At 46.5% G+C, this 14538-nt stretch overlaps 6 protein-coding genes across 6 annotated transcripts, besides 12 other annotated features; all 6 read left to right on the top strand.

Moving 5' to 3' along the window:
* Positions 1 to 792: 792 nt before the first annotated feature.
* Tb11.02.1120 (adenylosuccinate synthetase, putative) lies at positions 793 to 2601 on the top strand (the record flags this gene model as incomplete). Its single annotated transcript, XM_823353.1, has 1 exon — positions 793 to 2601. One exon carries the CDS (start codon positions 793 to 795, stop codon positions 2599 to 2601), a length of 1809 nt encoding a protein of 602 aa, XP_828446.1.
* A 326-nt stretch (positions 2602 to 2927) lies between these two features.
* Positions 2928 to 2960: a sequence feature (T-rich).
* A 32-nt stretch (positions 2961 to 2992) lies between these two features.
* Positions 2993 to 3012: a microsatellite.
* A 463-nt stretch (positions 3013 to 3475) lies between these two features.
* Positions 3476 to 3506: a sequence feature (AT_rich).
* Positions 3507 to 3513: 7 nt separating this feature from the next.
* Positions 3514 to 3637: a sequence feature (A-rich).
* A 388-nt stretch (positions 3638 to 4025) lies between these two features.
* Positions 4026 to 4077: a sequence feature (A-rich).
* A 636-nt stretch (positions 4078 to 4713) lies between these two features.
* Positions 4714 to 4744: a microsatellite.
* Positions 4745 to 4882: 138 nt separating this feature from the next.
* Positions 4883 to 4909: a microsatellite.
* A 169-nt stretch (positions 4910 to 5078) lies between these two features.
* Positions 5079 to 5100: a sequence feature (AT_rich).
* Positions 5101 to 5620: 520 nt separating this feature from the next.
* Positions 5621 to 5642: a sequence feature (AT_rich).
* A 263-nt stretch (positions 5643 to 5905) lies between these two features.
* Positions 5906 to 5945: a sequence feature (CT-rich).
* Positions 5946 to 6165: 220 nt separating this feature from the next.
* Positions 6166 to 6516, top strand: Tb11.02.1135 (dynein light chain, putative; the record flags this gene model as incomplete). Its single annotated transcript, XM_823354.1, has 1 exon — positions 6166 to 6516. One exon carries the CDS (start codon positions 6166 to 6168, stop codon positions 6514 to 6516), a length of 351 nt encoding a protein of 116 aa, XP_828447.1.
* A 96-nt stretch (positions 6517 to 6612) lies between these two features.
* Positions 6613 to 6647: a microsatellite.
* Positions 6648 to 6686: 39 nt separating this feature from the next.
* Positions 6687 to 6720: a sequence feature (AT_rich).
* A 955-nt stretch (positions 6721 to 7675) lies between these two features.
* Tb11.02.1150 (hypothetical protein, conserved) lies at positions 7676 to 9049 on the top strand (the record flags this gene model as incomplete). The annotated part of the gene is made up of 1 exon (XM_823355.1): positions 7676 to 9049. One exon carries the CDS (start codon positions 7676 to 7678, stop codon positions 9047 to 9049), a length of 1374 nt encoding a protein of 457 aa, XP_828448.1.
* A 592-nt stretch (positions 9050 to 9641) lies between these two features.
* Positions 9642 to 10112, top strand: Tb11.02.1160 (calmodulin, putative; the record flags this gene model as incomplete). The annotated part of the gene is made up of 1 exon (XM_823356.1): positions 9642 to 10112. The coding sequence occupies one exon, from the start codon at positions 9642 to 9644 to the stop codon at positions 10110 to 10112; it is 471 nt and encodes a 156-aa protein (XP_828449.1).
* A 641-nt stretch (positions 10113 to 10753) lies between these two features.
* On the top strand, positions 10754 to 11881 carry Tb11.02.1170 (hypothetical protein, conserved; the record flags this gene model as incomplete). The annotated part of the gene is made up of 1 exon (XM_823357.1): positions 10754 to 11881. The coding sequence occupies one exon, from the start codon at positions 10754 to 10756 to the stop codon at positions 11879 to 11881; it is 1128 nt and encodes a 375-aa protein (XP_828450.1).
* Positions 11882 to 12427: 546 nt separating this feature from the next.
* On the top strand, positions 12428 to 14167 carry Tb11.02.1180 (hypothetical protein, conserved; the record flags this gene model as incomplete). Its single annotated transcript, XM_823358.1, has 1 exon — positions 12428 to 14167. The coding sequence occupies one exon, from the start codon at positions 12428 to 12430 to the stop codon at positions 14165 to 14167; it is 1740 nt and encodes a 579-aa protein (XP_828451.1).
* Between the last annotated feature and the right edge of the window lie 371 nt (positions 14168 to 14538).

Below are 14538 nucleotides of genomic sequence, written 5' to 3' on the forward strand. Positions count from 1 at the left end.
GTGATACGTGCCCCATGTTGCACCGAAGGCTTTCAGTGAGGTATAACGGATCGGTTGAATGTGGATGAGCTCGACCTGCTTGTCTCTTCGGGTGAATGAATGGGGTGGTATGGTATTTCTTCGCAGTAGGAATACATTCCAAAATGATCCCCTTTTCACTCAGCCCCTTTCTTTTTGTTGTATCATTTATTATTATTGTTATCGGTGCCAGTTTTTCTTGTCGGGGTTGCTGATACGAATTTTAGCTGCCGCCACCTCTGTGTATGTGTACACCAGGTGGGCGTGGTGGCGTTGCGCTGTTGGTTACTTTTCATGTTGTTTCCCGTCTATTACGTTGGTTCAATCGGCGAAGCGTCACTGCTCCCAAGAAGAAAAAATTTTGTCAAACCAAACGAACCAAAGAAAAGGGCCGAAAAGGAGGAGGAGGGTTTGGCAGGGAAGTGGGGTCGCGGGTTGGAAACAGGGATGATGAGGAGGAGCGAAGCAAGTTCAAGAGGAAAAGAAACAGAACGAAGCGTGGAGGGGGAGGGAACCGTATTAAATAACTTAAGAGTGTGGCCGGGAACTCGGAAAGGACGGGGGAACTCATTTGTAACGAAGAAAGAAGCTCCGCTTTATTTTTTACCCTTCGTTATTCCCAGTTAAGTAAGAGCGTACACACATCCAAGCAAGTAGGTTAGATATAGGAAGTTAAGAGCTGGTGAAGAAGAAACTGAGACGAAATACAGAGAAGATACCGAAGGAAAGGGATATCATTTGCATCTGCTCTTTACTGCGAGGCTACAGTGAAACATGGCCGCGGCTCCAAGTGCGACAGCACCTAAGCATAACTACACACTCGGAACAAATGCTTCGCAACTCGAGCTGTACAAGTACCTCAAGACTGTTCCTCCCATCCCAGAGCTGCGACAGGCGGTAACAATTAAGAAGTACGAAGAGGCTTCTGTTGATGATACCTTGTACCCGTTGATTGATGAGCACCAGATCATCATGGTGGTCGGTGCTTTCTTCGGAGATGAGGGAAAGGGGAAGACAGTGGATGCCGTTGCTCGCCACCCCGCATGCACGTGCGTCGCCCGAGTTAACAGCGGAGAAAATGCTGGACACACAGTCTTTGATGACATTGGCCGCAAGTATGTGTTTAACCTTGCCCCATCCAGCCTTCTCACGCCCAACACGCGCAACTACGTGAGCTCGGAGTGTGTTATGGATCCCATTAGCTTCATGGAGAGGGAGATAGGACAATTTATCAAATCAAATATGCCCTACAAGGACAAGCTCTTTGTTGGCAATGTTTTTGTGGTTACACCCTACCACAAGTTGCTTGATTTGCTTGGATCCGCACCAAACTCCTCAACCTTGAAGGGCATGTCCCCCATCCATGCCTCAAAGGTGACGAAGCGTGGCATCCGCCTGGACCACATTTTCAATGATGAGGGGGTTCTCCGAGCCCGGCTTGCTAAGGACATGGACACATACTATGGATTGCTAAAAGTTAAGGGACTAACCGATAAGGATGTGGTCCGCCGCTGTCAAGAGGAGAATGCTGATGGTGTGGAGCGTGTGCCAGGTTATGTGGTAGACTTTGCGCGGGCGGAGAATAAGATCGACTATTTGGTGAAACTCTACACTGAGCGAGTGAAGAACAACAAGGACTTCCCACGGCGTTGTGACGTGACCCATGAATTACGCGCGGCACTTGCCAGGGGTGAGAAATTGCTGTTGGAGGGCCCGCAGTCCTACTGGCTGAGTAACGCCCGTGAGAAATTCTGGGAGAGCACCACCTCCGCGGACACGACGGCAGGTGGACTACTGGCCTCTGCTCAGTTCAACTTTCAGCGGTATAAAGTTTTGGTGATTAATGTGCACAAGGCACCGGGAAGCAGCCGTGTTGGAATTGGCGCAAACCCCAGTAGCTTTGTCCCGCAAGATTATTACTCCGCCCAGGACATAAAGACCCTTGAGGCGCTACCCAAGGGTGGGTGCGTTGACTTCGACAAGATTCAAAACTTCTTTTACACTAAGGCGTTTAACACCGAGTCGAAAACCTTTAACGGCATATATGAGCCGCTGGAGTACGAGGATGCCACTGGGAAGTATAACATTGGCGTCGCGATGTCCATCGCTTCTGCCCGCCATCATGGGGAATGCGGTGCAGTCACCAAAAAACCGCGCGTCTGCGGGTTCTTCGACTGCGTGTTGCACTTTGAGGTTAACGCGGTCCAGGGGCCGTACCTTTCCATCTCTGCAGTCGACCGTGGTGACGACTACGATAGGATTGGTATTACAATTGCATATGTTTACTACGATGTGGGAAATAAGATGGTGGACGCGAACGGCCGTGTGTACAAGAATGGAGATATCATCAAAGCCGGAGACCCGGTGCCTTGCGAGATGGCGTTGTACCACTGCTATCCAATTGTGAAAGTTATCAACGGATGGAAAGGCGCTCCCATTGCGGCTTCGAAGCGTCGTCCTAACGAGCCACTGCCGAAGGGCGTGTGTGAATTCATCGCAAATGTGGAATTCTTCACTGGCGCAAAAGTTATTTCCATTGGCAACGGCCCGAGGGGTTCAGACATTATATACCTCAAGCAATAAAGTGGAGGTGAATAATGTGATGCGGTGAATATGTTTGCATGTGTGTTTGCTGTAGCTTTATGGATTGTGTTGGGTGGCGGGGGGTGGGAGCAATAAAGCAAAGAAGGAATGTAATTTATTTTAAGAGTGTAATGGTATTTTGTTAACGACGCAAAGCAAGGTGAGCAGCAACTGGGCTCAAGTGAAGGAAATGCATGAAAGGTCCATACGAGTTGCCAGCAATGACTGGACGTGCAAGAGGGGAGAAGGAGGGTAGTGGGATTGGTGTGAAGACAATGCAGTAAGGTGCATTGTACTATGAAGAAGGATAAGGAATAGGGAACCACTTTTTCTTTCTTTCTTTTTTCTCTTTTTTTTTTCTGACTAATTTAGCCCATTCCTTATTTTGCTTTTATTATTATTATTATTATTTTGCGCCACCGCCTCTCCTCCCTGCACTCGTTTCGCACGTCCGCAATAGCGGCAACACCACCAAAAAGCAAGAAAAATCTGAAAGAGGGGTTGAAGGAATGAAAAAAATTAAAGAAAAAAAAAGAGAAATGTGTGTTAACGGACCGTGAGGGCGGAGAATGACCGATAACCTTCCATTAATATTAATCTTTTATTATATCATTATTATACTGAAAATAAAAGGAAGGAAAAAAACAACAACAACAAAAAATGAAGGGGATTTCCCAATGGTTTTTGTATATTCAACCCTTTGTCTTTGTCTTTTCTTTCCTTTTTGTTTTGTTTCATTCTCGTTAAATACGCACATGCAGAGAAAGAGGAAAGAGAGGAAGAAAGGAAAGCAAAAAAAAAAAAGATAATTTGGGGAGTTTGGGAATCCGAAGCGGGAAATTTATATTACGCCAAGCGGAAAGGAGAGGTTAAGATATTATGATAATATTTTTATAATATAATTTGAGGGGGAAAAAAAAGAGAAGAGAGAGGGGAAGTAAACCATTTAACAAAAAAAAAAAGAATAAACAGTAAGTAAAGCATAAAACGAAACAAAAACAAAGCCAAAGAAAAAGAAACAAAAAGTGAAAATAAATGTGGAGATGGGAGAAGGAGTGGGATCGAAATGAGTGTTTTGGCACTGGTGGGGACTGCGGGGTCAAGAGAGAAAAGAGAAACTAAAATATTTTGTGATAATTTATATGGATTGTGTTTAATTGCTCTGCCCCATTCCATCATTGCGCGTGTTTTTTTTTGTTTTTTTTTCTTCAGAAAGAAAGGAACAAAATGAATAGCTATAGGGGCAAAAGGGAAGGAGTGAGGAGGGAGAGAAAAATAAAGGTAAAGGTAAAGACAGAAGAAACGCTGCGCGTACTCGTGTTGTTGTAATTTGAGAGGGGTAACTGATGTGTAGGTTTTTATTCCATCGGCTCGCTGTGCAGTTGATGAACGAATAAATCGGAAATAAAATACACACGCCCATTAAAAAAAAAAAAAAGGAAAAGAAAGAAAGAAAGAAAGGGATGAAAAAAAAAATAATTAAAACATTTACTGATGCAGCAGTTTTCTTCCCTTTTTGTTTCGTTTTTCGTCTTGTGGAGATTGTCTACGTTTGGTTGCTTTTATGGATATAGTGAGGAAGAAAGGCAAAAAGTTTTTCTTGTACTTTTTCGTCTTGTCTTTTGTTTTTAAAGGGGGGGAAAAAAATGGTCGAAGTAATATTAGGCTGGTGGGGGAGGGAAACTAATGGAAAACAAAAAGAAAAAAGAAAAAAAACAAGGAGGGAAGATGAGGAAAAGGGGATGAAATGGGAGGGACGCGACAGAAGGCAAATTATGTGAGTAATAAAAGCAATATTATTATTTATAATCGTAGGAACGATACTGATAGAAATAGTAATAATTGTTTTGGGGACCACGTGATGGTGCTGTTGGGTTAATATGGAGAAGAAGATAAGGGAAGACGAAGGAAAAAGAAAGGAAAGTGTGGTTGAATTTAAGGAAGTGAGAGAGGTGTTTTTTTTTTTTCAACCTCGTACCGATTCTTTTTTGTCCCTAATTTTTCTTTGCTTGTACATTTTGCCGGTAACGCCTTTTTTTTCTTTTTATTTTTCCTTTAACTGCTATTGTTACTATTGTTAATATTATTCGCTGAGTCTCCTTGGGGCGCCAGTATATATATATATATATATATACATATGTATCTTTCCAAATTTGTGTGTGAATGTGTGCATATGGCGCGGACTTTATGTAGTCGAACCCATTCATTTATTTAGTGCCGTGGTGCATTTGGGTGTGAGGAGGGTTTCAAGGGAAGGCATTTTTTTTTTGCAAAATTTGGTTTTCTTTTTCTCTTTTTTTCTTTCTTTTGGCTGTTGTTTTCTCACTCTCCTTCTCTCCACATATATATTTTTTCCATTTCTGTTTTCATTTTTCTTTTCCTTTTTTTTTCCCTTTATGACCCTGGCACACGCGCACACAGGCATCATACGCTTACAGGATGGTTCCTTCTTTTACAATTGGTAGACGAATGTGTACTTTTTTTTTTAAAAAAATTATTGATTGACCGTTGATAATCATCATGTTTGCCTCATTTTTTCCCCTCCTCCATGTGTGTACTTCCCCCCTTTTTTTGTGGCAGTAAGAAATGAACCAGATAAAGAGAAACACAAACAGCAGAAGAAGACGGATGTTTGTTTGTGTTTGTGTGGATCATGCCACCTGTTTGCCGTAAGGTGAAGCGCACACTTCCTTCCGTGTTTCCACGTCTTTTCACATCGAATGGACAGTGACATGTTAGTAGTTGCCAGCTTCCTTTTCATCTAATTGTAGGGAAAGCCAATATATATTTATATGTTTATATAATTCGGTTGTGTGCGGGTACCCACTGGCTCTCTGTTTTGTTTCGTTTTTCTGTTTTTTTTGTGTTCTATGTTTCTTCCGGTTGCATACTCCCAATCCACCCTTCTCCACATATCTGTGTGCCGGGACCTGCGACCGCAGCCATTCGGCGCACTAGGAGGTTCAAATGTTTGCTGAATATTCTCATATCTGTTAATTTACCAGCAGTGAACATTTTGTTTTTTTTTTTAAAAAAAAAAAGAGAGGAATAGTAATAATAAAATGAGAGAACAACAGGCGGCAAAAGTAACCTGGTGACCCGTCCGTCTCCACCCTCTCCCTTTTTTCCCTTTTCCCTCCGTGGCTGAAGGCTTTTGGTGACTGATGAGGGCGGAGGTGGCTGGTAGCCGTTCCGCCTGCATTAACTCGGGAAGTAAAAAATAAAAAGTAAAAAAGGAAAGGAAAGTCAATGGACGGTACTCCGCATTCCACTCGCTGAGCGGAGCTGAACTTCACTTTGCATCCTTCTTCTTTTCTTTTCTTTTTCTTTTTCTTTTTCTGCTTTCATACATTTTTCTCATTTTTGTAATTTCTGCTTCGCTGCGGTTGCGTTTTACCGATTATGCCTTCCGCCGTTCTTTGTGGCAGAGTGCAAAAGGTGCGAAGGCCATTGAAAACAGGGTTGGGGGTTCGTACCGTATAAATTAGAGTTTTCGTACTTGATAGATAAAATAAGGAAGCCAAAACTGTATTGTGGAAAGAAACTGGAGAGCGTGCTGAAACAATGGCAGATAACCACGAAGAACCCCATGAAGATGTGACTGTCAACAGCGATGTTATCCAGGAAGAGGTGGCAACGCTGCTCCGCATGAAGTTTGGGCAGGAGGTATGGAATCCACGCAAGGTGGACAGTTGGGTCGACGATGTTGTCGACAGTGTTCTAAAGAACCTCACGGACTTGAAGAAACCCTTTAAATTTGTCGTCAGTTGTGTGATTATGCAGCGCACCGGGGCTGCCATTTCCACCGGCTTCATTAGTTTATGGGACAACACCTTTGATGGTGTTGTGCATGTGCCCTACGAGAACGAAACACTTCACTGCTTCGTGACTGTCTTCTTCGTTAAACTGGATTAGTGGGTATCATATCCTCGGGCACTGCGTTTCGCCGCCCCCACCGGCATAAGCCACATGTAAAGATTTGAGAGGGAAGATAACAGCGATGAATACCAAAGGAAAGGAGAGTGGAGAGGAGGGGAGGGGAGGGGGAGCAACAAATGCCGCACCGTGCACATACGGGAAAAGTGATATATATATATATATTTATTTATTTATTTTATACGTACGTGTTTGTGTGTGTGCTTGTTGGTTTGCGATTGGTTATTTGTTTACGTGAAGTGTGGTGAAATAGGCAGGTTGCGTGCGTGCGTGTTTTCAAATAGACGAGTAGAGGATTGTGTGTGGAAAGCGATTGGGAAGGACGAAAAGGGCATCAGGGGGTTTGGATTGCTTATGTTCTACTGGACTCGAGAGGTTTCTTTCACCCCCACTCAATTTATCTACTTTCCTACCTTTTTCGGAATTTGGGCGCGTCTGCGCCGTCCACTTGGAAAGATGCTGCAGCATACACATCCATGGGAATGTTCGCATTGCATTCCCCCCTTTTCCCACCTGTGGTCTGTTCCCCTGCATACTGTCTTATACCCGTTCTACCTTAGATTTCTTTCCCTTCGACCACACATTTGCGCAAGTGTAATCTTTACGTTCTCGCCCCACCCTTCTGTTTTTTTTTTTACTCTTCACTCGACTCTCCCGTGTGCTGAAGGTGCGTGAATTTATCTTTGTTCGAGCTGCACGGTATTGAAGTGGCGTACCCGCATGTATCTGTGTGTGAAGTTTTTGGCGTTTCTGCCACTTTATTCCCATCCGTCATCGTACTCTTTGCCCCAGCCCTGTCACAATTTTTCTTTACCACTATAACTCTCTCGGTTTTCTTCCTTTATAATGTTTTCTTCCCTTCTTATGCATACCATTTATCAGGCATTATCCGCACCTGTGTTCTCACCCAGCCGCTGTAATCCCACTGCTGGTAGGCGTGTGTGTGTGTGTGGGGCAGCAAGGGGGAGGAGACACACCACCGTGGGCGGTTACAGAATAAGTGGGAATAACAATACCGAGTACACAAAAGCTGGCGACGCGTTGTTTTGTTTTTTTTTTTTGCACCCACGCGCATTGGCACTCACGGCTTTTTTCTTTCAGCGTTGTCGCCTCCACTTTTGCAGTGCATATCTTTTCTATGCTCGTATGTTGTCGAAGCAGCTTATCTCTCCTTGCGCGCGCGACCATGCCGTTGTGCTGTTCTCGGCGTTTTTTGACCCATCAGAACAACATTGATGATATCAGCGGCCTCGTAGACACTAACAGCAACTCTGTTAGTGACGGGCGGCTGCATTGCAGCACGGGGGAAGGTGGAAAGGCTTCGACGTGTGAGCGCGTATCGTTGCGGACCATCGCCGAATCGCTGGGAGCAGCGGCAGCGGCGGAACTGCGAGCCGAGGTGGAACGTGACACGCGAGATGGCGTTGCGGCGATTCCACCGCTACCGCCACTTGGCTGGAGGGTTCGCCATCCTTCAGGGTCTAATTATTTCGTTATGACGCGCACTTTAAAGAACGGCGTCCAGTCTGCGGAGCTGAACAATAGGCGTTATCGTAGCGTTCACGATATTTTTTTGCAGTCTTTACAAAAAGGTGGGCACAAGTATGCGCAAAAGGGGAAAGGGAGCGAAGGTAGGCAGAAACATGCCAAAGAGGAGGAGGAACCACCCTCACAGGAAGACGGCAAGTCTTCACCGAAGGTTACTGTTGGGTACGACCGGGAGGGGCGCGGTCACCGCGCCACACTTCAACGAATGGACGAGTTGCACGACTCCCCCAAGCTGAGTCGTGCTGATGTGCATCTGACGGTATTTGCACCTTTCCGCGTGTACGACCCGTCATTACATGACCCCACAGTGGACATTTGCGAGTGGTCCTCTTTTGACTTAGTTGTGCAGAAAACGGTGCCTGACAACAGGGTTGCAAACAAGCTTCTTCAGCCACTCTCGTGTACCCCACAGGACGGTGCTCTCAGCATGTACGTATGTCTCGCCAGTGTTAACAGTGAGATGCGCATTCGATCCATACAGCTTCTTTCCATGAAGGAAGCGCAGGCTCTTGTTGAGCACGCATGTTTCGGGAATGGTGAGCCGCTCTTCTTGGAACTCCTTCGGCGAAGGGGACGGCGTCGGCCGCTGGTGGAGAGACGCTTTGATGATCCTCGACTGCGATATGAGGAAGTTGCGCAACCTCAACAAGTAGCTGATGAGGCCGCCGTGGCGTGTTCTTCTTCATGCTACGGACCTTATTATCCTGCATTTGAGATGCTGATGGACTCCTGTGGTAGTGCGGGTGAGTACAGTCGTGCTCTTTGCTACGGAGGTCCCTACGTGAGTGAATTGTCAAGGGAATTGTGTGACGCTTTATTGGATTACATCAAAGGCGACTTGGGTGTATCAGATCAACTGTGCGAGTATGTGTGTCAAATGCAATTCTTCCTAGAGCAGGAGGAGTACATGACGTGGCTGGGACAAGTACAGCATGTGGCAAATGCTGTATCGCGAACTGCATAGGGAAGAAATTATGCAGACGAATGTGTTGGCGGGTTTCTGGTAACGGATTGATTTGTTTCCTCATATGTCAGCCTAAACATATGTGCTTGCTCATCTGTGTGTGTGTCTTTGTGCCTGTATCAAGGGGTGAACGCAGTGTGGTGTTTATCGTAGTGCGTGCCTTAAATGCTCTGTTTCTGTGCTTGCTTTCTTCTGTGTATTTGCGTGTTTCATCATTTGTTCCCATGCTTTTTAACTCTCCTTTAAATAAAAAAAAATGTGCGAAAAGTTTTGCCCTGAAATATATTTTTTTCTGTGAAGAAGAGGGGATCAGGTTGGAATTAGTGTTTTATCGAGGTAAGGGGAGAAAACACTACGTGGTTGCGGAGACGTATCAGCGAGTGGATATTCGACGAGTTCAAGGGTAAAAGTTGAGTAATAGGAAGGAAAAGGGTGAAGCGCTTGTAACCTTGCGGAAAGGATACTGCGGGAACACATATACACACAAATATATATATATAGTCCGTCTGAACTAAAGTGTACGACCTTCCATTGTATTGGAGAGGGGTGAGGAAGGCTCACAAAGCAAACAAAATAATAATATATTTGAGAGATGGCAAATGCTGTTAGCGAAAAGGAGTTAGAAGAGTTTCGAGAGATGTTTGATCTTGTGGACACCACCCGCAGCGGCCGCATTTCCTGCACTGAGCTTCGCAGGTTGATGGAGACACTTCGACTTCGACCCACGGAGGAGGAACTCGAGCATATGCTCCGTAGCGCCGACGGTAATGATCCAGACAATGGTATTGATTTTGATGGGTTCGTTGCTATGATGTCGAAGCGAGTACAGACGGATTATACCCCTGAACAGTTGCGTACGGCATTCAAATTGTTTGAAACAGATGACATGCCAACTGGTTTCGTCTCTACAGAAGTTTTGACGCATGCGCTTGTATCATATGGAACGGAGAAACTCACTCACGACGATGCCATTAGGCTTCTCTCCACTCTGGATCCAGACAGAACAGGTCGGATCAATTACCTTGAGTTTGTGTCACTGGTAGGGGGCGGCGGTGTTATGTAGAGGGGGATGAGATAGGATGAGATGGAGTAAGTGCGTTTGTATTGTACAAGGGCGAAGTAATGGTCTTTTTTTCCCCCCCCCTTTGCTGCCACCGTCGTCGCTGGTGGGAGTGGCTGTATCCCATGTTGTGGTATCATCATCTCCTTTTAGATTCCGCCTCCCAGCGCTAGTGTGATATTTTTATTTCGCCTTGAAAATGGCTCCGCCCGTCTCGCAACACCTCAGCGCAACTTTAGAGTACAAAGGAGAGAAAGAGTCGCACTACTTCTGTTTCTCCCCTTCCTCACTTCCATTCATATGTTTATGTGAGATTTTTACGGGCATCTGTGCACCTGCTTCGTAGTTCTTGCTTATACCTACTTTGACCGACATACACGTAGATGCTGTTCCCACTCGCTTTCCTTTTCCCCTCCAAGTGTGTTTTGGTGTTTATGTGTGCCAGTGCGGCTGCATGTTGCAACTCTGTCCTCTCTTTTACTTGCTTTCCTTTCTTTCGACTGTCCCTTTCCTGCGTGCTCTTCAAAAGCAGGAGGGGGCCAGTGCTCACACAGCCGTGCAGGGAAGCCAGAGGTTTTTAGTACGTAATAAGGTGAAGGACGGATACAGGTAGACCAAAGGAGCAAGTTTGAATAGTCAACGCAATGAAAACTTTAGCCAAGAAAACACTGCAAGGAGGTGTTTCAGGGAAATGCGGCTCACAGATCATCATAGCGCATGGCCTGTTGGGCAACAGCACCAACTGGATGTCGGTGGGACGTCGGCTTGCTGCACATGATGGGGTACGCGGAAGGCTTGAGGAAATCCACATGCTTGACATGCGGAATCACGGAGAAAGTCCCCACTTCAATGCACACACAAATGCAACGATGGCATCGGACATCGAGCACTTTGTACTTCAGCAACAACGGCAGTGGCAATCTCGAGCGGGGGCGGAAGGTGACGGGGGAATAGTGTTAATCGGGCACAGTATGGGCGGATTTGCCGTAATGGGTTCGATGCTTCGCCGTGCTAATGAGACCTCGCTGCTGTTGCAGTCGGGTGTGGAGGAACTCGAGCAGCGCTGCAAACGCGGTGACTACTACGGTTGGTGTGACGAACAAGGGAATGCAGCGGAGATGCGGGCTGTGAACCGTGCGATGGGTTTGCCGGAGACGCAACCGTTATACGACATATTGTATGACTGCAAGGGAGACAACGTTGCTCGTCCCCCGCGTGTGAAGGCGGTCGTCATTGTGGACATTACACCATCCACTGCCTTGGGGACACATCGGCAGCATGGTCAAAACTCATCGGAGACGCTTGATGCCATGGTGGCTGCTGACTTGTCTCGGGTACATAGTTTTGGTGATGGGAATGCAGAACTTGAGCGAGTGGGTGTTTCGAATAAGGCAATGCGTGATTTCCTGCTGACAAACCTTCGCCTCGATCCAAGAACAAAGGAGGCAACGTGGCGGTGCAACCTGCCAGTCCTTCGCGCAGACTATAATTCTATTGCACTAGGGGTGTCTGGTTGGTTTCTCTCTGCAAGTGAGAAAGTCTCACGTGACCGAGGCGGTGAGTTGGTGGCTCCGTTGAGGTGTTCGCTGCCTACATTGTTCGTTTTTGGGCAAAATTCACCCTACAACACACCTGAGGACCGTCGCCTCATTCCTCGGTTTTTCTCAAATGCGATTGAAGTTGAGGTGGAGGGCGCTGGCCACTTTGTCCACTACGAAAAAATGCAAGAGTTTGTGAACGTCGTAGTGCCGTTTTTGACGGAGTATTTGTAAACGGGGATCGGCTCGTATCAAAGCTCTTATTCGAGGGTTGTGGACATGTTTGGCTTTGCTCCCGATTTGCAGAAAGAGAGGATGGGTTCATTTCTCTCGCAACTTGACGTGACCGATGCCAAGAATATGAATGCGTGAGGAAAAAAAGAAAGGATAAGTGAGGGGCACCGGAGGGAAAAGATCCCTTCTAAAGAGCTGAATATTAAGAAAAAAAAAGCGGAGAAACGGAGTAAATAAAGTAACATGCAAATGGAAGCAAGGAGAGGATGCTAGGAGATTACATGGGAAGCGGATCTGTTCCCTTTTCCACTCCTTTCCCGAACGCCTGCTCCTCCTAATTTCATCGTTTTGACACCTGTGTGTTCATCATTGAGGTGCCTTCCATACTTCACTATTCTCCCCTCGCCCCTTGGCGGTGCTGCCACTGAGCTGCCTATTCGCCTCCCAGCGCCGGCTGTAGTTAGCGAGCGCTATTAGCGTATTTTTAACCAGGGCGTATCGTAATCGACAACCAATGTAATTGGGTTGAACCGAGTGTTAAACGGAATGATTACATCGGCTGCTCATTTCGCTTGGTGTTACTCTAATTGTTTTTCATCCCTTCGCCACTGTAGCCGTAGTAAACTGAAGATTGACATGACTGACAGCGAGTCGGATGCAGGGTTCATCCAACTGCGGAACCGGCTGCTAGAACTACTGTATAGTAGCAACTCATCCTTTTCCGTGGATCAAATTGCGCGCATACTCGCTGTGGATGAGTCAAAAATTGTGAATGAACTAAAACACGTTGCTCACAATGACGTGGCGTACGATGAGGCAAAAGGAATTGTGCAAGTACGCGCGGATATGTGGAAACCACGGTCAATGAAGGCTGGAGATGTTGTTATTGACACGGCCGCGACAACGACCCCCGCGGCTGTTGCTGATGTGGCTCCTGGAAGTGTCGCTGTGGAAGCCTATGGTGGTGGCACCTCTGGTGGTGGGGTTGAGCGAAGGAACATAAATGCAGGGGGGCCGCTTACGCCTTCACCGGTGTTGGGTAGTCCATTGAATCCCATGTTTAAGGCCTACCCAAAGTACGGCAGCCACAATTATTACCCCAATCGTGGCATGCGTGTTCTGGCGCCCAAAGGGGCGTTACGTAAAACGAAGTACCGCCGTACCGGTGATGCTGAAACGCTCGGTAAAGGTGGCGGCATGAGAGATGAGGGAACGTCACCAACGGGGCGTGTTGGTTATGTTTGTGTTGCGGATGAGTTCCGTCTCAGTGAGATGGAGTCATACTACTGTGCACAGGGTTATTATGCAAAGTTTGCTTTCGATGTTCTTCATATTCGCTTCTCTGACAGGGAGATGAAGGCAAAGGACCCACGCGGTGATGGCTTGGGGGCTGGAGGCAGCGGTTGCCAGGATGGCTCTGGTAACAATTTGGATAATTCAAGCACCAACCCTGCTGGAGGTGAAAAGGTTACCGATCGGACCACTTCATCTGCATTTACGAAACTATCCCGAAGTGCCGGCTTTGATCTGTTTGTGTTTGGGTACGGGGCGGTGGTGTGGTGGGGATTCGACCAGCGTTTTTTCAAAATTGTGGAGAACGACTTTATGTTGTCCAGCAGCCCTATTTCCAACCTTATGGTGAACCGCTATGCCACGCATTTGGTGAATGCAAACTACCCTGTGTGGTGTACATACAATCTTGCCCGCAAAGAATCGCTGGAACCTGATGAACACTTTCGGGAGCAACTCCGCTTCGATCACTTTCTCATTCCATGTGGTCGTGGGGATTTTTCTACAGGTAATGTGTGCATGTTATGCGTTTCGCACGCCCTTGCGCAGTCAGCAAAAATTGACTACCTTGAGCTGAAGGTGCAAGAACTGGCGGAGAGATGCTCCCCGCTGCCGCGGGAACTGCGTGAAAATGGTCGAGTGACCATTGCGGAACGGCGGCTTCTGCAACTCCGTGGGGAGGTGCTGTCGTATCGGTTGATGCTTAAGAGCGGATCTAATCTCATGGATGAACCCGACTTCTTTTGGGAAAACGCTTACTTAAAGCCAGTGTTTCAAGCTACCAAGGAGTATTTTGAAATTGCGGAGCGTGTTGAGGCACTGGATAATAAACTGGACGCAGCAAACGAAATATTGTCGATGATTGCGGAGGAGTTCTCACAACGTCATGGTGCGCGGCTGGAGTGGATTGTCATTTGGCTCGTCTTCGTGGAGGTTATTCTTGGTGTGCTGGAGTTGATTATTAACATCAAGCCTTGGGTGGAACGCGGGAAGTGAGGGAAAAAGAAAGTATTAAGAGAGGAAAGTGTAGGTATAAGAGGGTGCAAAGAGAGCAAAAAAAGAAATAATAATAATAAATGGAGTACCAGGTTTCTGTGTTTGTGGAATGGGTGCCACAACAAAGTGCCTGTGGAGAATGTGGTGTTGGTTGTGCGTTTCCAATGTTTCTAACATTAACGGAGGCGCTGAAACGCAATATGGGAGAGGTGGTACAATTTGGTGCCTTGCATAATAATTTCCCATTGTTTCTTCGCTGTTGGTTGCCGATTTATGCGTTGCAGTTAAGAAATGGATGAAAATAAAGGGAACTTCGTTTCAAGCCCTATTGGTTCATTTTTTTAGTTCGGGCTACATCCACTTCATATTTG

Source organism: Trypanosoma brucei (assembly GCF_000002445.2).
Source record: "Trypanosoma brucei brucei TREU927 chromosome 11 chr11_scaffold01 genomic scaffold, whole genome shotgun sequence".
NCBI classification, from domain to species: domain Eukaryota; phylum Euglenozoa; class Kinetoplastea; order Trypanosomatida; family Trypanosomatidae; genus Trypanosoma; species Trypanosoma brucei.